This window comes from Notechis scutatus, chromosome 1 (assembly GCF_049901735.1).
Source record: "Notechis scutatus isolate UNSWTSFEM ecotype Mainland chromosome 1, rNotScu1.2, whole genome shotgun sequence".
NCBI classification, from domain to species: Eukaryota; Metazoa; Chordata; class Lepidosauria; order Squamata; family Elapidae; genus Notechis; species Notechis scutatus.
Genome location: NC_142009.1, coordinates 331,484,422 through 331,509,831, shown reverse-complemented (window position 1 = coordinate 331,509,831; position 25,410 = coordinate 331,484,422). Strand labels below are relative to the sequence as shown.

The following is a 25,410-nucleotide window of genomic DNA, read 5'->3' as shown; positions in this document are numbered from 1 at the left end:
ACCAGGCAGCCAAAACAATAGTGGAGAAGTATTACAGTGTAATTTATTGCAGGAAAAAAATAGAGAACACCCATATATCTACACACCCCTCTCTTGCCCTCACTTTCTTGCTTACTCTCTAGAGTACAATATAATATGTATTGTATTGTACAATACAATACAATGACATATACAACCCCTACATGAGCCCAAGGTTTTTTTTCTTAAGAAACAGATTTAACTACTGAATGTTCTAATATTTGAGGGCTGCCACAAAGATGATTTGGGGGGAGAAGAGTGTCAACCTGTTTTCCAAAGCACCAGAAGGCAAGACAAGAAGCAGTGGATGAAGAGAGAATGAAGAGAGAAGCAACCTAGAACCAAGAAGAACCTTCTTGACAGTAAGAACAATTCATCAGTGGAACAACTTCCCTTCAGAAGTTGTGGGTGCTCCAACACTGAAGATTTTTAAGAAGACACTAGACAGCCATTTATCCAGAATAGTAGGGTCTCCACCCTTGGTAACTTTAAGACTTGTGGACTTCAACTCCCAGAGTTCCTCAGCCAGCAAAGCTGGCTGAGGAACTCTGGGAGTTGAAGTCACAAGTCTTAAAGTTACCAAGGGTGGAGACCCCGCTTCAGTCTGTTTACGGCCATTTGCATTGGCTCGTAGTCATGTGACCTCGATTTAAGACACCCCCCCTCCCAGAAACCGGGTATTTAATTTCAATTTCCCACCCAAAAAAAAGTCCATGGAGTTCGCTTAAGGACTGTGGCCTTCGCTTTTATAACCCATGTGTTTGCTTAAGGGCTGATTCAAAATAGGTGGGGAAAATCGGTCACACGGAGGGCCGCAAAATGGCTGGCTGAGGAATTCTGGGAGTTGAAGTCCACAAGTCTTAAAAGTAGCCAAGGTTGGAGACCCCTGGATAGAAGACCTCTAACGTCCTTTCCAACTCTGTTATTCTGAGTCCCTTTGCTTCCTGTCATTTTAGTCTGAGGAAAAATAAGAATCTGCAACCCAAACTCGAAAGGCCAAGAACAGGAGGCAAGGAAAACCCTGGGACTCTTCTTCTCCCTTCTCTTTCCTCCCAAGTTTTTTTTTCCTGGCCCCAGCAGAAAATGGCTAGCTCTATTGCTCCCTCCCATTCTGCCACATAATTTTGGCTCCTACCCCAGAGAGAAGAGACTGGCTCTCTTTATCCAAAATGTTATGTTCCAGCTCTGCTACTATAGAGCAAAGAAACTTATCCATCGGGGCCCTTCTCCTTCCAAATCCAAAATTTAAAAAGTCTCCTCAACCTAGTTTCTATCTCTCTGCAAACCTTTAAAAATGTAGGAGTGTAATCTTAGCGATTAGCATAGTTGAAAAGATATTCAGAATCACACAATGTTATTTGTTCTTTTTCTCTGACACGCCACAGATACACACTAAAGTTGGATTCTGAAAGACAGGTAGGTTTTGAAATCTGGTGTAGGAGAAGATTCCTGAGAATACTATAGATGGCCAGGAAAACAGAAGAACAGATCATCAAATAAATCCATTCAGAATTTGCACTGAAAAGCACAAATGACCAGGCTCAAGTTAGTTTACTTTGGACACATGATGCGAAGATCAATGGACCAATAAGAGCCAACTTGATGGCGCATAATGAATCTATAGAGCACCAAAACTGATAAATACTAAACACTGTGGCCAGTTCAGGTTTTTCAAACCAGGTAGACCCAAAACTGAATCCTAGAGCAGACAGAAGCTATGGAGATGGATTTAGATGTGCAAATATTTTGAACGCACTAACTTCTCCAACTTAATGTCCTCTAGATAGGCTGGGACTACAATTCCTTTATTCTTTTGAATTCAGTCTCCCACACTCATCAAAGAACCTTAAAGGAGATTCTGATTGCAAGAGCTTTATGACCTGCCTGTTTCAACCAAATGTATCTTTATTATTATTGATTTGCCTCTCTATTCCCAAACTCACACCATTGTCAAGGAAAATAAAAGAAAGTGCATTCCACTTCTACTGGGAAAGATGCACACAAACACTCACACAGGAGGAGGGAAGGGAAGTATGAATGGGAAAAAGACTGTTTTCACATATACAAACACACTCATTGAATATTGGAGAAGGAAGGGTGGGAGTCATTGGCCAATATTCAATGAGTGAGTTTGTATATTGGGCAGCCAGTGGGTTAATGCCATCTATTAGCAAAAGCAAACAGATAATCTATTGTTCCATTATGCTTCAGGGTGCCAGTGACCTAGGCCTTACTAGGTTGATAGATGGAATACCTTAGATCAGTGATCCCCAACCTTTTTTATGGCGCGGCCCGGTACCGGCATTAGCTGGGCGCCGCCATCTTTTTTTGATGAAAAAGTGCTTCGGTGACCTCACCGGAGAGCACTTTTCATCAAAGATGGCGGCGGAAAAGCTCGTGAGCTTTTCTGGGTAGAAATGGCTTTCATCAAAAAGATGGCGGCGCCCAGCAAACCAGCGGCCCGGTAGGACTTGTTCCACAGACCAGTGGTTGGGGACCCCTGCCTTAGATAGTTGCAAAAATTCAGAGACAGAGTTCAGGTGTGGCTCTAAACCAGCATGCTGGCTGGGGAATTCTGGGATTTGATAATCGAGTTGAGAAACACTACTCTAAACCAGGATTTATTTAATGTCAGAGTTCATGCCACATATAAGTCACATTTAATTCCTGATTACAAGAACAAAGATATCCTAGCGGTTTTCTCAGCAGGGATATACAAAAGGAAGATTTTTTCCCCCCTCATTTCTCAGCAGGAAATCTAGTTTTGAATTTCCTGGTGGCCTCCTTTCCCAAGAATTAATCAACCCAGGCTGTGCTTTTGGACTTCAGCCAAGGCCAATCAAATAAACAGGAGGACTTATTGGGCTGATCTCGAAGGAAATGTAGGTCTGCTTTGATTTCACCGCTCTTTTGTTGCATTTGGGGCTGGAGATGATTATGGGGTGGAGCTGACATTTGGGGTAGGGACCAAAGCAAAACACTCTTGACATGTATGGCAGAACACCCATAAAGCAAATAAACATAAAAACACCCATACTTAAAAGCAAAATAGAACAATTTTTCATCAGTCAAGACCCCACTAAGACAGTATTTCTCAATCTTAGCAACTTGGAGATGTCTGGACTTCAACTCCCAGAATTCCTCAGCCAGCATGCTGGAATTCTGGGAGTTGAAGTCCAGACATCTCCAAGTTGCTACGGTGGAGAAACATTACACAAAGGGCTAGGACAAGGCAAATCTAGAAGACCAAGATCACGAGGCCTAGATCACAAACTATCCTACCTCACAGGGTTGTATCCTGCCACACCTACTCACGACAGGAAGGATGCTAATTGCATGCTTGAGAAAAAGACTTGGTTGTGAGAACCATAACATGCGGAGGCGATTATTATTTTCCAGGAATGGAACTGATGCAATACCTGTCCAAGGATTCTGAGAATGAGGTCGTATCTCTGGGAAAAATTAATCATAACTCCTCATCGCTCTTATCATTATGTTTTGAACTACAGCCGAAAAAAGGCCTGAAATAGAATACCCCCATATAATTTGCAATATTCTACTATTGCATAGTCAGGGATCCTGTTTGCTCACTTCAGATAGAGTGCATCTACTGCTTGCTGTCATTCTCACAAATGTTCATCATGGCTAAGGCAATCAGCCCCCTCCTCATGAATGTATCATGGTAATCATAGCAATCTATGGTTTTTGAGTCCCTTCTTCCTTCAGGCATCTTAAGCTTGGCTAATAACTGCACTTCCTGGGATTTCAGTTAAAACAGCAGTTAAAACAGCGAAATCAGGGGGGGAAAACACATCACACATCAGGAGTAACCCTGGCTTATACAGGGAAGCCCTCTTTTTCCGCCTTTCAGACAATTTTTCTGGATGAGTAACAACAAATCGCACCAATGCTACTCTGCCTGAGGAATTCAACATACGAATCCAATTAAATCATTCAGAAACTTAAGTTTCTTTGGCAGTCTATTCATCTCAGCTGCCCGACTTCACGATGCTGGAAATCCAAACGCAGGAGTAAGACGACTGGAAGCTAAAAGTTCCAACTTCAATCAGCCTCTCTTTAAACCAGGGTTCCTCCAGACTCTATTTTCAACCTTACATGCACCCAAGTTCATCCCCTTTGAGAAGTTCCAGATTGTTCATCGATTCTCCAAATATTTATTACATGACAACAACTTAGTACCAACTACTTTAATAGTACTACCAATAATAATACTGGTAAACCTCAATTTATGACCATAATTGGGATACCAGAACTCCTGTCACTAAGTGGGGCAGATGTTAAGTGAGTCACACCCAATTTTACATTTTTTAAAAAGTGAATCTGGCTTCCTCCACTGATTGGAGGAACATTGGCTGGGATATTAATTATAAACCACCCAGAGTTACACTTTTCAGGGTGAGATGAGTGGCAATAAACATTTAATAAATAAACGGGGATCCCATGACCCCAGGCCACTGCCTGAATTGTGATCAGGGGATGTGGTGACAGTTGTTAAGTAGGAAGACTTGTCTTAAATCACTTTATTCAGTACTATCATAACAGTCGCAAAATGAATGGTCGTAAGTCGAGGAATACTTATACCGTAACAAGAACCATATTGGATATTCCATTGATAAAACACCTCTAAACTCCTGCAGAATTAGGACAGTCCCAAACCCAAGCCAAGGCTGATCCTGCCCCCTTTGCACATGCCCCTCCCAAGAATAAGCCCCTCCCCCTCAAGAATAAGACCCACCCTTCAAGCCCCACCCGCCGGAAGGACCTTCTGTCCTGCTCAGAGGCCAGTCTGCAAAAAAACAGCTGGTTTCTCTACTTTCCTGGAGGACTGAGAAAGGAGGGGAAGGGAGATGCAAGGGAAAGGACCCCCAAATCAGCTCTGTGAACTCACCGGTGGGCTTGCAGGTGGCTGCTTGGCTTGGGCACTGGACCCCCAAGTGCAAGGGCTGGTTAGCAGCAGCTGCCGTTCTTTCTGAGGTAGTGTGGTTGTTGAGATCCAGGGAAGGGGTGGACAAGGAGCACTGTGTCTGGCACCGCAGTTGTGTCAGCGACTGGGGCATGCCCTGGTAGTGCCGCGTGGCACTCAGGAGGTCGTTGAGGATCTGCAGGATGGTGCCGATGTCTCGGCGCGGCCGGCCACTGCTGTCTTGGCAGTTGGGGTGCAAAGTGCCTGCAGGGTGGAAGGAGAAGTAGGAAAGGTTGTAGCAGTGCATAAAATCTATTGTGGAAAAACAAACAAACCAGCAGTATTGGTTTATAGTGGTGTTTTTCAACCTTAGGCACTTAAGCTCTGCTGGCTGGGGAATTCTGGGAGTTGAAGTCCACCCACCTTCAAGTGCCTAAGGTTGAAAAACACTGCTATATGTTGCAGTGAGACTTTTTCAAAATGTTTACTCTCTCGTGGCTTTCCCAAACAAGCCAAATTGCTAGTCCTGTAGGGGAAGGATCAGCAAACATTCTCTTTAAGGAGCCAGATCCTGCCTTTCCTTCATGTCTGTAAGCACAACAGGCAGGAGGTCTACAGGCCAAGGAACATGGCAGTCCTTGGGCAAGACCAACCCTCCAACAAGAAGCCTGCTGATAGGCTATTCTCAACCATGATGTCCCCTCCCCCACCCGCTCACAGCCACATAAAAACAGATGGCAGGTTGGATTTGGCCCACGGGCTGCACTGTGCTGACCCTCGTTCAACTTTTTGTAGCAGAAGGCAATACATGCAACTATTTTTCTTTTCTTTTTTAAGCCAAGCACTTCTCTTACAATTCAGACTTGACAGAAAAAAAGTTGTTTTAAAAAAAAAAGAAAGGATGAAAAGACAGTTTTGAAACCTGTAAGGGACTGCATTTATTCATGGATGGATTATTGAGTGCTTAGGACTAATGGTGATCGTGACATGATGCATTTTTACAAGCTGAACAAGGTCTGCAGGCATCAGCAGACAAGGAGTCCCTTGGTGGGAGTTGGGGGTTGAAAAGCAAAAAAACAAAAAACATTTAGCTTAAAATAAGGATAAACCCATCAGATATGGTTGCTGTATTTCCTGGGAGAGTATCAACTCAGACAAGCATTGGAAATTTCATTGGTTTCTTTATCTAATCCAGTATTTTCTCAACTGTGGCGATTTTAAGATGGGTGGACTTCAACTCCCAGAATTCCTCAGCCAGCAAAGCTGACTGGAGAATTCTGGGAGTTGAAGTCCACCCATCTTAAAATCACCATAGCAACACTGATCGAAGCTGTGTGGGATTCCGAAGCTTGCATGTATTACCTTCCACCCATATTTCCTCTTATGGGGCAGACAGAGAAATGTAACGCAGACGTACCAGAAAACGTTCCCGAAAAAACCCCAGGGGCGTGGTTAACAAAGCTTTCTATCACAGCGCCGTGTTTGCGGGTCCGAGAGGCCTGAGTGGGGCTGCTGCTGGGCGAACTTTTACTTCTTGAGGCGCAGTCTACCTGCAAAAGCCAAAGAACAGATGCTAAGCAGGGACAAAGGATGGGCTGGAGAAGGTTTTCACATCAAGATGTCGTGATCCCAAAAAGTTTGAAGCCAGTCAGATTGCCTGGTTGCTTTTTTTTGGGGAGGCAGCTGAAAAAACAGAAACTGAAGCTCTAAGCTTCTTCCTTGGACAGAGGTTACAGTGGGCCAGAAACCTGGTGATGTTCATCTTTGACGGCATCTTCACAACGCTCCCCTCCGCTGAGTCATCTGGAGAGGAACCTAATTTTCCTGTTCCTTGCCAGAAAGACATTTCTATAAGCAAAGGTTACTCTTGGTTTTTCCTTCTCCCTCCAGATCGATTTTCCTTTATATCTGAAAGGTCTCCGTTCCCAAACTGGACGGCAAATAAATTTTATAAATAAATAAATTGGGAGGAAGACTTCTTTCTTACAAACCTACAAGTTTTGGAGGTTTACAACCCTCAAGGTGGCCATCCCAACACAATCTAACTTGGTGATGGCCTTCCTGATACATTGGGTGGACTGCATTTCCCAGAATTCTGAGGCAGCCCTCTAAAATGGCCGACTGGCTGGCTGAGGAATTCTGGGAATGGTGGAACTGCAGTTCTAACGCACCAGGTTTGAAAAGGGAGACTTCACCAAGCATTGTGTGGTTATAGACCACACAAACTTACAAAGAGCAATGCCCAGCTATGAATCCCTCTGGATCAATAGGAGACAGATTATGTCATAAAAAATAGTATGTGTGTCAAAAAGAACCTGGATTATAAGGTGATTTCTGAACCAGAGAATATTTGTAGGAATAACCCAAATAAAAAACCAAAATGCCTAGGCCTACAGTGGGATGCAATATAGGGAGTGAGGAAAACTTGCTGCCCAGACTGACTTAGTAGTGAGATGCATAGCATATACGTATTTTTAAATAGTAATAATAAAGCTAGCTGCTTCAACTTTCTCATGAGATAAAAAGCTAACAAATACAGGAAAAGTCTCCCTAAATCCAGTTCCTTCTCTGTTCTGCCCTGCAGCAACTAATGATAAAAAAAATGCTAAGCCTTTTTAAAAATCCAGAAGGCAACACCTCTCAATTGTTCATAGCAGAAATCTCCCAATGCATGTTAAGTATTATTTTTTGATTTGCCGGAGGGTGGAAGGAGACCCAATGACCAATTCTACCCCTTGTAAGGATCTGTTTTATTTATTTATTATTTTTTACAAATAATTCAAGGCGGCAAACATGTCCAGCACACCTTCCTCTTCCTATTTTCCCCACAACAACCCTCCCTTGAGGTGGGCTGGGCTAAGAGTGAGTGACTGGCCTAAAGTCATCCAGCTGGCTTGCATGCCTAAGACAGGACTAGAACTCACAGCCACCTGGTGATTGTCCCAAAGTCACCCTGAGTGTTTTGAGGCCTAAAGTTCGACTAGTATTCTCTGTCTCCTGCTGATTGGCCCAAAGACACCTATTTGATTTTCATGCCCAAGGCTGAACTAGAACTCTCTTATCTCCTGGTTTCTAGTCTGGTGCCTTAAAAGTTGCCATGGGTCAGGATTCCACACACCACTGGCTTCAGCCTTTTGTGCACATGCTCAACCCTCATTCATTTCAACACCCCGCAAAGCACCCCAGGACTGACCTCTGAACACGGAGACATGACGCTGCCGCTCCCCCCTCCGTTGACCGTCTGTGTGCTGGTCCCGTGCGAATGGAACATCCCTGCCGTGACGGGGGTCGGGTTAGCGGTGGTACAGTAGAGAGGCATATTCTGCATTGGCGACGGAGAAGCAGTAGGACTGGGCACAGGGCTTGGCGGGCAAGCGGGCGCCGTGGGGAGCCGGGCAAAAGTAGGGGAGGAGGTGGGAGTGCTCCCAGGCAGGGTGCGGCAACTGGAGGCAGCTGGTCCGGCCGCTGGCACCGGCGTGGTGGCTGCGGCGCCTCCAGCTTGTTCTCCGCGGCTGGCAATCACGTGGCGGTGCTGGAGCTGCCCACTGTTCTGCTGAGCTGCCAGCTGCAGCTGGACAAACATCATGTGATCGCCCACCCGCAGGGCAAGGGTCAGGGGGGACCTCCCGGACAGGAAGTCGTTTACCTGGAAAAAGAGAACAGCAGGTGGAGTGGTTAGATCAGATGGCTGGTTTTAAGCCAGGAGTTTCAACGGGGCACAAAGCTATTCCCCGAGACAAGTGGTAGATGGAAATTAGTGCTACCTGGTGCAGGATTAGATTAAATTAAACTAATAATTAAACCTTACTGCAGTTACAACACTACACCCACAAATACTATAGAGGCAGTCCTTGACTTATGACTGTGATATTTCGAAGTCATCACTGACCTGAAAATGAATTTGCTACTTGAAGTTTTAGATGATCAGATTCCGTCCGCGGTCACATGATCAAACTTTGGGCACTCAATGGAGCCACATTTACACCCATTTGCAATGTCGAGCGGTAATGCGGCTGTGTTTTAGAGTGTTTTTCCAAAAACCGACACTTAACTTCCAGGGTTCAACAAAATCGCACCCACAACTGTGGCATTTGCTTTATGACTGCAGCATTTGCTTAACAACTGCCTGCCAGAAAGAAGTTATTAAATCAAGTTGGTCACAGGACCTTTACCACTGTCGTGACATACAACCGTAATGGGAAGACTCCATTGTGGTTGTACGTTAAGGACCACCTGGATTTAAAACCGTGTCTAAGATTGCTTGGTCCTTTCTTAGGAGACAGGGGGCTTCAGCACTCTAGTGATTAGTGGATGTGTGGGAACCACTTCACTATTTGCTATGAGAATCAAATGTATTAATTTATTAATTAAGATTATTTCAGGTTGTCTTTGGTGCACTGTTAAACATAATCATCAAACTAAGAGATGCATCACCCAGATCTTAAAAGTTACTGTTTTGTGTCAAGACTTGGCCTGATGCAGCGAGGTCGGTGATATGGAAATTTAATAAATAAATAAAACATAAAATAATGTGTTCAAGTAAACACAAGCCCCTGCTCAAAGTTGTCTTTCTAGTCCAGGGGTGGGGAATTAAGGCCCCCTTTATGACCTGTGGACTTCAACTCCCAGAATTCCTGAGCCAGCATGGCTGGCTCAGGAATTCTGGGAGTTGAAGTCCACAGGTCATAAGGGGCCTTAATTCCCCACCCCTGTATCTAGAGACCTTCTCCTTTCAGTCAGCTATTGAGTGCACAATAAGAGGCCAAAGAGAATGATTTCCTTGACTCCTCTGGCAATGCCCAGCTGAGATGGATTGATTTAGAGACAAACCATAATATACCCTAGAGCAGGAGTCCCCAACCGCCAGTCCACGGACCGGTACCGGGCGCGGAACAAGCCTTACCGGGCCGCTGGTTGCTGGGCGCCGCCATCTTTTTGGTAAAAAGTGCTTCGGTGAGCTTTTCCGGGTAGAAAGCTCACCGGAAGCACTTTTCATCAAAAAGATGGCGGCGCAGCATTCGTGAGCTTTTCCGGTAGAAAGCCATTTCTACCCGAAAAAGCTCACGGAAGCGCTGCACTGCCATCTTTTTGCGAAAAAGTGCTTCCGGTGAGGTCACCGGAAGCACTTTTCATCAAAAGATGGCGGCGCCCAGTTGACGCCAGTACCGGGCCGCGGCGCCCAGCTGATGCCGGAACCGGGCCGCGGCGTCAAAAAGGTTGGGGATCACTGCCCTAGAGGCCTTCAAGGCCTAGCAGATGGGAGACTAGCTAGGAAATACCAGAGCAGTCAGTATTTGCTGAACCAGGTGGGGCCTGCAGTTGAAGGGTGGAGTTTTTTTTTTTTTTTAATTAAATAGGCAGAGATTGGACTGGCAAGCTGTCTTTGACATCAGAACTGAGGTATTACGGAACAGGAGAAGGAAGGAGAAGCCATCTTCAAACCAGGATAAACTTTTCATAGGGTGGCCTCCCCAAATTGGCAGAGGGGGAAATGGCCACAAGGGCTGACTTGGGCACTGAGGGCCGATGCTGCTGGTATGGATATGTCCCTCTGTCTATCTATCTCCTAGGCACTGCCACCTCTTGTATAAAAAAGACTGCGAAAGGTATGCCAAACAGGGCTTTTGGCACTACCCAGCAGGTCTTGGGGTGCTCCTGATCCCCTCTGCAAGCAAGCCTACAGCAGCCGAGCCACTTTTCCAACCCTACATGCAACCCAGCAAGCGGCTAGATGTCATGGAGGACGCCATATCCTTCAGCAGTAACCATGCACACAAGAGATGGGAGAACAGCAAGGACGCACGACAGCAAGGACACGAGAGATGGAGGACTGCAAATGAGGCATGAGCCCTTGGAAGGTGCCAGATGGCAACCTCCGGCTTCCGAAAACAAAAAGCACACTGCAAAAAAGGACCTGTCCCACCTCGCTCTGACGGAGAATCACCCTTCTGCACAACTCGTTGCTTCCTGTCAATGCTGTGATCAGAAACAAACACCCTCCCCCCCCCCCCGCGTCATCTTCCTTCCCTTCGCCTCTGCAAAAACATCAGCAAAAACGAGAAGGGTGGGGGAAGAGAAAGGAAAGGCGGTCCGGATGATGCGTTATCCTTGCCTCCAGCTCAAAACACCCAAGTTTTATTGCAAAACCTTCTCCCACTTCTGCCTTTCTATAGCCTTCCTCTTCACAACCCCCACCCCACCCGCTTGGGCCTCACACTGCAGAGACGGAAGCAAGGATGGGAGGGAGGGAGGTTTCTGAGAAACCCGTGGGAACGGCAACTCGAGGAAAGGTGGCGGCCTGAGAAGCGGCCGGCCATGCACAGCAGAGCATTTACGGGAGGAAGAGGTGGGTGGGGAAGTGAGTTTCGGACACCAGGTAGGAAAAAAAATGGGGGTGGGGAGGCAGCTCAAAGCAACTGAGCAGGACTTTTGAAGAAAAGAAACTCTTTAGATAGATAGATAGATAGATAGATAGATAGATAGATAGATAGATAGATAGATAGATAGATAGATAGATAGATAGATAGATAGATAGATAGATAGATAGATAGATAGGCAGATAGATAGGTAGGTAGGTAGGTAGGTAGGCAGATAGATAGATAGATAGGCAGATAGGCAGATAGATAGGTAGGTAGGTAGGCAGATAGATAGATAGGCAGGTAGGTAGGTAGGTAGGTATGTAGATAGATAGATAGATATAAAACAGAGTGGGGGGGAGCTAGAGAAAAACCTAAGTCTTATTCTACCAAGAGGGCATCCGAGCATATGAAGAGGTCAAACCTTTGCCACCCCCAGCAAAAGGAAGGGCGATTGCGTAATGCACACCTCTGCTCCTTCCTTTCGTATTATCACAAACCGAAAGGCGCATGCTTTTTGACTCAAAGCACCGCTTAGTTTCTGGGTAAGCAATAATCCTTCTTTAAACAAACCGACTTCCATTACTCCCCCTCTGCCCGCCCAACTGCTTTAAAACCCAGCAAGGTTAATCACAAAGGATTGCAGAATCCACTGAGGTCTTTTGTGACCCTTAAACCAGGAGTGGAGCCTTCATTTACAGGGGCATTCTATCCCCAAATGGTAAATAGATGCTTGAGGATAAATGAGGCTGCTGAGAGGCTTTTCAAATGACATCAAAATGGATGGAGGGCTCTGGGAAGTCAAATGAAAGCCCGGATCACAACTGGCATCGAAAGTTTAGATTTCCTTGTGGATCTAAAAGGCATTAATGGAGTAGGACAATGAACCCTAAACACAATCCTGAGAGGGTGCAGAATTGCGATAGAAAAAAAAAATATATATTCTCCAATTTGATGCCCCTGCAGGAATGCCAGACTACAATGCCCATTGCCGTTAGCCGGCCACAGTACAGTTGATGGATCCAATACAACTTGGGGGGCAGCCAGGTTGGGGAAAACGATTCCCAAATCCCACTCTCTGCAATCCAAACCTTCACTTTTTTCTAATGAGTGCCATTGAGGCTTAAATCTATCTGCGTTGACCATCCTGTGCTCACAAGGGAACGATGGGCCCTAAACAGCCTTTGACACCAACAAGCGGGACCACCAGATTAAAGCGTCAAGGAACAAAGGACGCCCTTCACCCCTCTCAAAAAAGTACTCCCCCCATGGGGCTGCAGACAGAATGCAGCCCTCAGAGGCAGAAACTGGGGATACCATTGTTGGTCTGGGCCAGCCAGGAGATTCCTGGATCTTAAAACCTCAGGTCTCCCACACTGGTTACCTTGAAACTTGGGGGCATCGGTTAAAACCTTTTATTTATTTATATTAATACCAACGCAGCCCGTTCTTTGGTCTCCGATCGCCCAGCCTTTCTTTAATGCTACCGGTCATGAAATTCCAGATCCGGCCCAGTCACAAAAGGCTCCCCCCTTCCAGGAGGCTGTCTCTCTGCAGTCACGACAACCGCACTCGGCAGCTCCCCGTATATGCAAGGCGTCCACCCCCATTGGCGGCACCTAAAGACCGCTGGGCACCCACCCAAGGCAGTGCCTGCCGCAAGCGGTTCAAAAGCAAAGGGGTGGGGCAAGAGGAGGAAGAGGGGCTCCTTTAAGGAGAACAAGAGCACCAGCTGCACGAGGACCCCTCCCCCTTCTCTCTCCATCTTCATACATGCATGCATGTCATTTTGATGTGCTTCGGCCCTCTCCTCCCTCCCCCTCCCTCCCTGGAATTCCCTCTTCTTGGTGTCTGAATGCAAATCATTCCTTTGTTCTCCCCGGAACATCCAGCACAGATGGTAATTACCATATGCAAAAAAAAAAAAAAAGCCAGCCAGAAAGGTTTGATTGACTGGGGGGTCCTTGGCTGGGGAACCCCCTTCCTCCCTCCCAGATCTCCTCTCAAGCGGCTTCTTTGTCTTGGTTGCCAAACAACACAGATCTTTTAATTTAATTTTATTTTTTTTCCAGAAGAGAAGCAGGTCAGGATACCGGGGAAATGCCTGGGGTTAAGGTTTACAGACTGCCTCCTTTTTATAATAATATTCTCTTTCCGGATCTTGGACAAACTGCAGCGGGGCCCGCCTTGCGCAGGCAGGGCTGCCAAGGGAAACAGCCCCTCCCTCCCTCCCCCCCCCCCACAACAGCCACCCCACACAAAGGGGAAAGGCAGGAAGAGACGCGCACACAAAGCAGGGCAGGAGAAGAGGCAGGTTTCTCTACCCTCTGGTGCGAAGAAGAGACGTTTAAGGGGGGTCTGGACTTCTAGAATTGCTAGGGAATTTCTGGGAGTTGGAAAAGTCCAGGTTCCTTCAAAAGTTGCCAAGGGTTGAAAAAACACGGCTCAAGATCCACCCCAATCTACTTTCTTCCTAAGCTGTGCATCCAACCCGGAAGGGATCGGTGTGTGTGTGGGGGGGAAATCTGCCAACAACCTGCCCCAAGACCTGATCCTCACAATCCCCCTTCCACACCCAGCACGGGAACTAAATCCTCCGCCGCGGCTCAAGAGGTCTCGCCTCCCTGCTTCAGGTGTGGGAGATCTGGCCATCTTAAGACCTCCATCGGTTAGCCCCCTTCCTTGCCCACTGAGGTTCAGGCTGGCACCTCTCTCTCTCTCTCTCTCTCTCTCTCTCTCTCTCTCTCTCTCTCTCTCTCTCTCTCTCTCGGGACAGGGTCCACAAAGGCCCTGTTTTCTTCCTTCCCATCCCTTCTGTTCTCCCTCCAGGTCCCTTTGACGTCAAGAGACGAATTCTTCAGTTAGCGGACACCTCTCTCTCTCTTCTCCCTCCTTTGTGGGATGACTCACTCGGCCTTAGCGTCAGCCCTCACTTCCCCCCCACCCTTGAAAAAAGTGGAACACTCCGTGACCAGGCCCTGGCGTGCCACAGGATTCTTGGCAGTGCCAACATGTCCTTTCCTAAGCTGCTTGCCTCCCCCTCGAGGACATGGGGTGGGTGAGCAAGGAGGGGAAACGTTGTCACCTTCCCTCCTTTTGCGCACATTTGCACACCAAACCTTGGGAGACTCGAAGATCATGAAATGGGAGCTTCTCTGTCCTGGGACAATCAATAAGCAGCATGAAGGGCCTCTGAAGGTGTCTAGACTACCCCCCTCGGCTTGGTACAGGATCTATTACAACACAATGAACCCCAGGTTATCCAGCCTGGGTTTTGCACACCCTCCAGGAAAGCCACATCAAGAGACCACCTCTCCTTAGGGATTGACAGCTCTTAGCTTCAAGGAATCCATCCCAATCTCAAACCCAGATTTTTATTCTCTGTAGGTGTCATTCCTGATTTTCATGCAGAACGGGGGTGTGCGCGGGGGTCTTTAAAAGGCCCACCTGAGAAGGATTTAGGCTGCAAAAGCAAAGTTTCAGAAGAGAAAAGGAAAAAAAAAAACCCAAGCACAAATGATAAACACCAAACTGGAAAATATCCTTGAGGTCATCTAGTCTGACCCCTGCCCAAAGGTCTGAATGAATGTCAAAGAACAACTTGAGCAAAGGAAAGACAACTCCCCTCAGAGACTGGCCATATCATATCAGAAACACTGGGAAGTCTTTACAAATGTTTTTTTTTAAAAAATCTATTTCCTCATGGATCAGACTCCTGCCCTCTAACCAAAGCAAGGCCGTGTTCCTCTTAGGCGTAACAACCTCTTTAAATATTAACAAGTGCACAGCACTTTTCTATCATCCTATGGATAGGCATACTTATATAGCCCTTTCATGCTTTCTTCCCCCACCTTGCCAACATACAGGTAGTCCTCAACTAATGAACAACCGTTTGCAATGATGACGGAACTGGAAAAAAAAAGTGAGTGATGATCAGTCATCACACACCATCGCAACGTCCCAAGAGTCGCATAATCAAAATCTGGGAGGTTGGCGAGTGGCGTGTATTTACAATGCTTGCAGTGTCCAGAGGTCATGAGCTCACTATTTGCGACCTTCCCAGCTGGCTTCCCACAAGCAAAACCAATAGGGAAGCTGGATTCTCTCTTGGGGAATTCTGGGAGTTGAAGTCCAGACATCTCTATAGTTACTGAGATTAAGAAACACTGCCCCAAAGAGACTGAAGGGGATGGGATCGAGTAAAAAGAGGAAGAAAATCCGGAGCAAAGTTTCATTGAGTCAGAAAGCAAAGTCCAGCTTCTAAAACCAAGAGAGATCATTCAGATTAGACTCCCATTACACCCCCCCCCCCCGGTATTCAACCACGCCTGGCCTAAGTTAACCCTGGCTCCTTTCCCGGCTGTGGGTGGTGGCATTGTAAACACAGAGTGAGCTGGGCTTGATAATCTCCTTGGCAGCAATGCACCCGGCCTCATTTCATAACCAGGAATGCCCTGCGGTGTCAGATGATACCACTCCCCTGGTCCCAGCATCCACAGCCAGAAGAAACAATGGGATTTGTAATACGACCAGGAATATCGGCAGGCAAGTATACCGGCTGTTTCTTAGTGGAATAGATGAGGCAAAAGGAAGAAAGGAGCCCTCCCTCCTTTTCTTCTTATCCATCCATTGGTGGGGCTGAGGAATTCTGGGAGTTGAAGTCCACAAGTCTTTCAAGTTGCCAAGTTTGGAAAAAAAACGCTGCTTTGAAATATCTGCCATGGGTTGGGGGAGGGGGCAATTTTTTAAAAAATAAAATAAAATAAAGCGTTTTATTAGAGGCCTGCTCAGCCTTCCTCAATTTGAAGCTCATCAGATGGCCGAGGGGACCCCCTCACCCAGAAAGCACCAAGGACCCCATGTGAGAGGCCCAAATAGGGCATCACCCCATCAGCAGGACCTTCAGCCCTCAAAATTAACAATGAGCAAAACTTTCCAAATTTACCACACATGGGCTTCCTATACTGAGTCCTCAAAATACCTAGGAGGGGGGGTGTTGGGGTTTTTTTTAATTCCAAGTGTCTATTTCCCTTTGAAATGTTGTTCCCCAAACATCTGCATAAGTCTTGTTGGCCAGTGAGGCCCAAAGGCTATAAAAACAAAAACAAAAAAAGTACTGGCAATGTTTAGCTTTTTGTGGTGTTTACATCACTCGCCCCCACCCCCCAAAATAATAATTCTTGAGAAATAAGCCATGCCACAAAAGTATTTTCCAATGGTTGGAATTGGCATGGTTACAGATTAATCCACAGGCCACTGTGCGTGCTTCGTCTCTCCTCTTCCTACCCCATCGCTTCTTCCTCTCATCTCCTGACTTTCAGAATGGTAACTTAAAAATGTCCTGCTTTTAATATTATTGAAGGTCATAGACTCATAGGGCTGGAAGGGACCTCGGAGGTCTTGTAGTCCAGGGGAGGGTCTCCAACCTTGGCAACTTTAAGCCTGGCAGACTTCAACTCCCAGAATTCCCCAGCCAGCAAAGCTTGAAGCCTGGCGGACTTCAACTCCCAGAATTCCCCAGCCAGCAAAGCTGGCTGGGGAATTCTGGGAGTTGAAGTCCGCCAGGCTTAAAGTTGCCACGGTTGGAGACCCCTATTCTAGTCCAACCTCCTTCTCAAGATGAGAGCCACATCAAACTACCCCTGCCTAAATTTCCCTTTCTTCTCTAAGCAAGACTACCTCAGTCTTATGGCCCTTTCTCGCTCCTGGAAACATGCCAGGGTGTCTTGTGCAGGGGAAAGAATGTGCAGATAAGAAAAGCAATTTAATCAGAGCCAGAGCTGTCCCAAACAGGCGGCCAGCTAGCCAGCTAGCCACCACTCTTTAGCATCCCCTCCCCACCCCCAAAACCCATATCCATCTCTTCCAAAGGTCTTCCTGACCTATTCCATCCAGTCCTTCCTTTTCTGCATTTTAAATACAGCAAACTTGACTGACTTCTATACTCCTCCTTCCACCCTTCCTCTCTTTTTTTGTCTGTCAACTGGGTGGCAGCATGATCCTGCCCACCCACCCTGTCAAGGGAACTCTGAAATCCTCTTGCAACTTGATGATTTTTTTTTTTTAATTGCAAAAGAACAGAAGGGATGTTATGTTGGGTTACAAAAAATTACAGAGTCACATGCAACAAGGGAAGGGACGGAATGAAGTAAAGGAAAAGTTGGAAGAGGAAAGAGGTCTTTTGTGTATTTGCTAAGGGGAGGGCTGGGGGCAGAAGGGAAGGATGCAAACCCCTTCAGAGAGGGAGGAACCAACCGTAAACACAGCAATTAAAATGCAAGGACTGTTGAGACAGCCTACGCAAGAATGTGGAGGGGACTCACCTTGAGTGAGGAAGAAAACCTTGTTTCCTATAGCTTCTTTCACCAGGGTGGAGATAGCTAAGAAATACTATTATCTGGCTGGAGAAAAGCCTATTGTTTTCAGCTCCTTGGAGAAGCAATTTTTCTAAAAAGATTTCCTTTAAAAAAAAAAAAGTATTGGGAAGAGGGAACCCAAGAGAATAGGGCCCACAAAACCAAGGTCAATCTTTCTACACCTCAGCTCAACCAGACTTCACCAAACTTTGCATCTGTGATCAAGCACGCCACGAACCTTCTCGTAATACAGGGAGTCCTCGACTTGCAACCACAATTGGAACCCCACATTTGTGCTAAGCGAAGACATTTGTTAAGTGAGGTTTTGCCCCATGGTACGGCCTTTCTTGCCACGGTCGTTAAAAGTGAACCACTGCACTTTGGTAAATTAGTAATGCAGATGTCAAATGAATCCCCATTGACTTTGCTTGCCAGAAGGTTGCCAAAGCTGATCTCATGACCCCGGGACACTACAAACCGTCATAAGTATGAGTCATTTGCCAAACATCTGAATTTTGATCATGGAACCATGGAAATGTTGTAATGGTTGTAAGTGTAAAAAAAAACAGTCATAAGTCACTCCCCCCCCATGATGTTTTAACTTCGAATGGTCATTAAATGAACTGTTGTAAGTCAAGAACGAGCTGTATTTATTCATCGCTATAATTGATCAGTGGAGACAGATCTAGAGGAGTTAAAAATCAGGCAGGTTTGGGTTTGTTTGTTGTTGTTTTTTTAAAAACTTAATGAGTTAAACAGAAAGTCTAAAGATTGAAGATCAGGAAGGATGAGCAAAAACAACAGAAATTAAAAGCAAGTGGAAGTTGCTTAAGTCAGGGCCTAAAGTAAAATGCAGCTAGTGAGAATGCTGATAAAAGAGAATCTGTCTACAGATCTGCAGAGAACTAAAACAGAATTAGAGCACTCTGGGATCCCCAAATAGAAAGCACGTGAACCAGCCAAAAGTGTAAAGCACTCAACTAGCATTGATGAGACAACCAGCTCAATTGGCATGTTTTCTTACTACAACTCCCAGAATTCTCTCTGGGGAATCCTAGAAAATCTTGGCCTACAACTAGAACAGAGGCCTCCAGACTCAGCAATTTTAAGACTGGTGGACTTCAACTCCCAGAATTCTCCAGCCAGCATAGTTGAAGTCCACCAGTCTTAAAGTTGCCAAGACTGAGGACCTCTGAACTAGGGCATCAAGTAGAGGATAGGTTTTTATTACTTTACTATTATAATAAATAAAACTATAACAGGAGTAATACATACAGGAGAAGAGCAACTAGAGGCTAAACCCACCTACCTTCCCATGGGCTAGAACCTTGACACGAGATATTTTGCTGTTTCTGACAAATTTAGACTAAGAGGAATCAATCCCGATGTCCTTTCAATGTTTTGCTTTGTGGCCTGAGGTGCCAAGCCACTTGGACTCCTGGGAATTGTAGTCCAAACTTCTACAGCAGTGTTGCTCAACTGGAATTCTAGGAGTTGAAGTCCACATATTTCAAAATGGCTGAGGGTTGAGAAACTCCAACCTAGGGGATCTTCGCAGTAAACCCATAGTGACAGTCCTATATATCCACTATAATTCCCCATTTTTTTTGCAGAGGCATCTACACACTCTCTCTCTCTTAAAGATGGAAGAATTGGCCCAAACAGAGTCTTTAAAAGAGAACAATTGATTGGTATCTACCTGAATCACATCTTACCTGAGTTTCAGTTAAACTTTCTAATGCTTGCATCACCGACTGTTCGGGCCTAGATGCTTGAGACTGTGAAAGAAAAGAAGAGAGGAAGTTTAAGTTTCTGAATTTCCTGCCCCTAGGGTGACCTCGGCCAGACTCTCACAACCTCTGGCATGAAACCATGATCAGCAAGAGGCTAAAAAAAACAACAACCACCAAAACTTACCATCAAGCCAGCTTCCACCGTGGGTACCAAAGTCAGCTTGCTCCCTTCTCCAACCCCCAAATCTTGCAGCTTGCCTGAATTCAGACGACTGGGAGGAGAAAAACAAGGAACGGAAAGGGAAAAGTGAAGATTTGGTTTACAAGGTCAGAAGGAGCCACACCGATGACAAAACACTTCCTTTTTAACATTTTTAAGGATTGCAAACTGTTATAAAGACGAGGGGGGGGGGACCAGCATGGGGTTGCTAAGGAGGTTGTGATTTTAAATAAAAAATAAATAGAGGGTTGCTGTTGCTTTTATTATTAAAATGGTTCCCTGGGACAAAATTAGTTCTTCGGGATCTCTAATAAAGATGCAGCCACTGATATATATATATATATATATATCATTTTCTCCCTCCCACCAAACAGACACTCCACTTTCCGCTCCTTATGTAAACATAATATTATAAGTCTCTCTCTTTTCCCTCTGCTGCCCCCATGAGAGAGAAGGGCCATGCTTCTGCAGGCAACTCTCCAACATCCCTTGCTTCTCAAACAGACTATAGTTCCAGACAATTGAATTGACAGATCTGGGAAGCTAAGGCAGGTTTAAAGGTGGGGGAGGGGGGAGAACCACAGATAAAGAACTCTATCAGGAGCTATTGAATATTTCTGGTGAGGGAGGGTGGAGGGTCTATAAAGAGATTTGAAGGTAAGTGAATTTTATTTTAATTTTTCCAGTCTGATCCTCAAATAGGATGGGGGGGAAGAGGCAGCTTTGGGACCAGATCGATTGGTAAAACCAGCTTCCCCCAATCATCATTGACCATTATTCCCAAATCAGAATATTTTCCAAAGTTTGTACAGATACCTTGAACATCTTCATCACCAGAAGGGCTGGGAGATAAAAATGACTTCTTTAAAAAATATTTTTAAAACTAGGTTTGATAGATTTTTTTTAAAATCATCTTTCAGTACGGTTTAAGTTCAAAGGGTAGGGAAGATGTATAAAGGAGTAAAAAAGGAGGGGTGGACTTGGGGAATTTTTTTTGGGGGGGGGGGCGGGTGCTGCAAAAAAAAAAGGAGAGAGTTGATTGTACAAAGACAGAGCTGTTTTGCATCTTAAGGACTGATCGGTTCTGCATTCTCTAACAAAGCTAGGGGGGGATTTAGTTAAACAAAGAGAGTGGCTCACACACTCCAGATAGCCCTGTCCTCCCCCACCCCACCCCCAAACCAAACCCTTCCTTCTCTTCCCCCTCACAAAGGACATTCAAGTCAGCCCCAGCTAGCCTTCTCTAGTGCCTCCCAAGATTTCTCTAGAGGTCCCCGGTTTTTATTGTTATTTTTTAAAGCAGTTGAAGGTGGCCTGCATCCGTGTGCATGCAAGCGTGAATGTGTGTGCGTGCAATGTGTGTGTAGGTGTACATTTCTCTCTATGCACTTGCACGCTACCCAAATTCAACCTTCAGAACAAAGGACACCTCCAAGGGAAGGGAGACAAGGACAGGAAGGGAATCTGATTCCCCAATAAACCTCTTTTTTGGGAGTGGGGGTGGTGGTGGCAAGGGCTTGCTTAAAGAGGATTGTCTTTATCTTCCTAGTCTTCTTCATCATCAGCAAAGCTGCCGGGGCAATTTCTGATCCTGAGTTCAGATCAATAGACATTAATATTTCTTCCCCCAGCAGGGAGAAAGAGGAGGGGGAGGAGGTTGAATGGGAAGGGGAATGCCAACTCTGCCAATTAGACTGCCCAGCATGTTATTTATGGGGAGGGGGCTACACTCCACTCTTCACAAAAGCCTTGAGGGTTTATTTTTTTTTTTACAAGGGAATAAGGTATTTTGCAGAAATCCTCAAAGAGGTTCAAGGTATATTTTTCTCTTCTATCTAAACGCTCCATATAAGCTCTCTTTGGCTATTTTATGATATGTGTGGATGTCAAAAATGAATCCCACTGCAATCCCCCCCCTTCTCTCTCTCTACACACACACACACACACACACACACAGAGTCTATCTTCTGTAGAGAAGCATGGATTCTTATCTAAACAGTATTCCACAATCAGCACATTTCCAACATTTTTTTTTTTACTATATATAAGGCAGGGCATGCACAAAGGTTTCCGCAGGCATTCACACACACGCAAATACCCAAGAAAGTTCAAGGCAGTTGCCGAGCAGCCTAGAGATTGTACACTTTCTATTTTTTCTCCATGCACTTCGGGAAGTTTGAAGGCTGCAGTCCCAAAGGAATCTTAATACCCAGAAAAACCCAGGGAAGCTCCAAGCAGTTCCCTGAATTAACCTGAACTTCTTAACCTGAACTCAAGGAGACTTCCCAAGGTTGCAAAGCAGCTAAAAGCAGCTTTTAATTAAGGTCTCTCTCATATATTTTTTTTAAAAAAGGAAACAAATGGGTTAAAATTCTAACTTCCCACTATCTTCTACCCCACCCCCCCACCCCAACAAGTCATTATTTCGAAAGGATGGGTGGGTGAGAAATGGATGAAAGATGAGAGAGAGAGAGAGAGAGAGAGAGAAGGAAAGAAAGAGGAACCAGAGAAGGAAAGAGAGAGAAAGAAAGAAAGAGAGAGTGAAGGAAAGAAAGAGAGGAAAGAGAAAGAGAAGGAAAGAAAAAGAAAGAAAGAGAGAGAAGGAAAGAAAGAGAGGAACCAGAGAAGGAAAGAGAGAGAAAGAAAGAAAGAGAGAGTGAAGGAAAGAAAGAGAGGAAATAGAAAGAGAAGGAAAGAAAAAGAAAGAAAGAGAGAGAAGGAAAGAAAGAGAGGAAAGAGAAAGAGAAGGAAAGAGAAAGAGAAGGAAAGAGAGACAGAAGGAAAGAAAGAGGAAAGAGAAAGAGAGAAGGAAAGAGAAAGAGAGAGAAAGAAAGAAAGAAAGAAAGAAAGAAAGAAAGAAAGAAAGAAAGAAAGAAAGAAAGGACACCCACAAGCAGACAAGAGTGAATACCTTTCTTTATGTAAGAGAGCCAGCCGCTCCTTGGGGACTTTAAGCCTCTGAGACAGCCTCCTCTTCAGTCCTTCCACCGTCTCTTCCACGGGGACAGAGAGCTCATACCGGGCCCCGGTGGTCGTGTGAATGAAAACATTCATAGGAGGGTCACTCTGGACAGTGTCGCAGGCTGGGGCCCCCCGGCTGCAGCTCCTGGGGGTGGGTTGGTGGTCCATTCGATTCACCTGGGGCGGGAAAGGGGGCAGGAGGAGGAGGAGGAGGGCAGAGATGAGGCCACGAAGCTGGTAGACAGGCTGCCCCCGCAGACAAAGGAGTGCCTTTTTTCCCCCGCCGCGTTTACACGACCCTTGGAGCGACTCCGTCTCTTTCTTTCTCTCTCTCCCCCCCCGCCCCCCCGCACTCCCCATCCTCTCCGCCTCCCTCGGCCGGGCGCAAATTCAAGTCCAACTATTAACGTCTTCGGATCTTTTAAAAGAAAAAGAAAAAAAAAGTTCTGCTCCGCCGAAAAGCTTCCGTGCGCGGAGATCGCGAGAGAGGGAGAAAGAGGAGGGGGCGTCTTTTGTCCTTTCACGACCCGCCCCCTTCCGCCAGAAAGCTCACTTATTCCCCTCCTGATTGCAGGCATCCTAAAAGGGGGGAGGATAGCATTTTCTCCGATTTATTTCCCCCCTCCACGCTCAATACTCCCCCCACCTCACTCTTCCACTCCCCAAATAATACGATCTACCTTCTTAGGGAAATGCAGCAGGGAAGGTTTTGTTTTTTAAAAAATAATCATCTGAAAAAATACCCCCCCACACACACACACGCACACGCACAAAAAGGAGGAAACAAAAGCTGAGCTGAGCTTCCCCACCTGGGCTTGAACCCGTGGCCAAACGCGCGCAACCCACGGAGCAGCGAAGCAGCCCGGCTCTCGCCGCCGCCGCCGCCGCCGCTGCTGCTCCCGGAGTCTGGTGTGAAAGTAACCCAAGTGCCGGGAAGACACACAGGCGAAGGAGGGGAGATGAAAGAGGCGGAGGGAGGAGGAGGAGGAAAAAAAAAGTTAGAATGTATCAACGTTCGAAATGGGCGGAGCGACTCTCCCCCCTCCCCATTCATTCTTTACTCCTTCTCTCTCTCTCTCTCTCTTTCTCTCGCCCAGCCCCGCCGCAGCCAATCGGAGCTCTCCTCCCGCTCAGACGCCAGCCGGCCCGACCAATGGACGTCGCCTGGCGGCTCTGCCCCCACGTGGAAGGAGACCGGATGCTTCGCCTCGCCGCCTCCCCACCCGCCAGCGATCAAGCAATAGTGGGCGGGGCTTTGGGGTGCCAGAATGGAGTTTTTCCTCCGCCCACACGCTTCTGCGAAGCCAGCCCCGTATTTCCTCGCCCTCCTCCCCCCGCGCTCTTTTTTTTTTTTTTTTAAAGGGCCATTCATGATGTATTATTTCTACAACAAAGAGCTGTATTAAAGGAAGAAGAAAAAAAAGAACGAGGACGGCGTGCGGGAGGTTTTATCGAGACGGAGAGAGATGCCTTACATACGGCGAAAAAACGGAGGGATCGCAGTCGTCAAACATAGGACGGGGTGGCGGGGGGGGAATTGCAATTAAAAGAGGCGGGGGTGGGTTTCGATTCAAACGTCATAATTCGGCTTTTTTTTTTTTTTTTGCTTCCCCACAAAAAATCGGTGTGCGTGTGTGTGTGTTTTAAAGAAACGCCGCTTTTGCATGTATTATTTAATAAGGAGGGATTTCTTCGGGCTTTTAGATTAAATCTTCTTTCGGGCTGAAACAAATGCTTGGGCTATTTGCACGTTTTTTCTCGGGAAGTCACTTCTAACTGTTCCCTGGGACTTACTCGGAAGGAAACGTGACCAGTCATATTTATGTTTCCTGTCTCAGATACAGAATAGAATAGAATAAGAATAGAATAGAATAAGGAATTAGAATAGAATAGAAATAGAATAGAATAGATGGGATAAATATTAGAATAGAATGGAATAGAATAGAATAAGGAATTGGAATAGAATTTAATATAGAATAGAATAGAATAGAAGGAATTGGAATAGAATAGAATAGAATAAGGAATTGGAATAGAATAGAATAGAATAGAATATAGAACAGAATAGATGGGATAAATATTAGAATAGAATGGAATGGAATAGAATAGAATAGAATAAGGAATTGGAATAGAATAGAATATAGAACAGAATAGATGGGATAAATATTAGAATAGAATAGAATAGAATAAGGAATTGGAATAGAATAGAATATAGAATAGAATAGAATAGAATAGAATAGAAGGAATTGGAATAGAATAGAATAGAATACCTTTATTGTCATTGCATTCCACGAATACAATGAAATTTGAAAGCTACTCCAGCACAGTGCCCCAAACACCACATCCCAATCACACTACAGAGTAATAATAATAATAATAATAATAATAATAATAATAATAATAATAATAAGACTAAATCACAAATGCACTGATTGATTCGACACAATTACTGCCTTGGAAAAGAAACTGTTTCTCAATCTATTAGTCCTCATTTTAAGACACCTATAACGCCTCCCTGATGGTAACAGATCGAAATATAAATGTCCAGGATGAGAACGGTCTGTGGAGATTTTTAGTGCTCTAGAGAGGAGTCTGGTCTTCAAAATCTCTTCCAAAGAGGAAAGAGAGCAACCAATGATTTTTTGTGCTGTGTTTATAACTCTCTGGAACGTCTTCTTATCCACTGCAGAGCATCCAGCATTAACAGAGTTGGAAGGGACCTTGTGGGTCATCTAGTCCAACCTCCCCCCCAAGCAGGAGACCCTACACCATTTCTGACAGATGGCAGTCCAGTCTCTTCTTGAAAGCCTCCAGTGATGAAGCTCCCACCACTTCCGAAGACAAC

At 45.7% G+C, this 25,410-nt stretch overlaps 1 protein-coding gene and 1 long non-coding RNA gene across 4 annotated transcripts in view; one reads left to right on the top strand and one right to left on the bottom strand.

The window, feature by feature from the left end:
• LOC148133542 (uncharacterized) overlaps positions 1-25,410 on the top strand; it is a 726,392-nt gene that overhangs the window by 127,342 nt on the left and 573,640 nt on the right. The gene's annotated exons all lie outside the window — the stretch shown is intronic.
• Positions 1-25,410, bottom strand: part of MIDN (midnolin) — a 47,417-nt gene that overhangs the window by 8,597 nt on the left and 13,410 nt on the right. Inside the window, exons 1-7 of one of the 3 annotated variants that reach the window (XM_087952704.1) lie at positions 23,415-23,519; positions 22,519-22,745; positions 19,572-19,659; positions 19,370-19,432; positions 8,136-8,588; positions 6,360-6,492; positions 4,928-5,206 (exon numbers count right to left, since the gene is read on the bottom strand). In XM_087952704.1, the coding sequence (XP_087808830.1) occupies positions 4,928-5,206; positions 6,360-6,492; positions 8,136-8,588; positions 19,370-19,432; positions 19,572-19,659; positions 22,519-22,736 (1,234 nt within the window). In that variant the 5' untranslated portion in view covers positions 22,737-22,745; positions 23,415-23,519. Of the gene's footprint in view, positions 1-4,927; positions 5,207-6,359; positions 6,493-8,135; positions 8,589-19,369; positions 19,433-19,571; positions 19,660-22,518; positions 22,746-23,377; positions 23,520-25,410 lie in introns of those variants that run through there. The other 2 variants (XM_087952701.1, XM_087952702.1) reach the window with 2 other exon arrangements.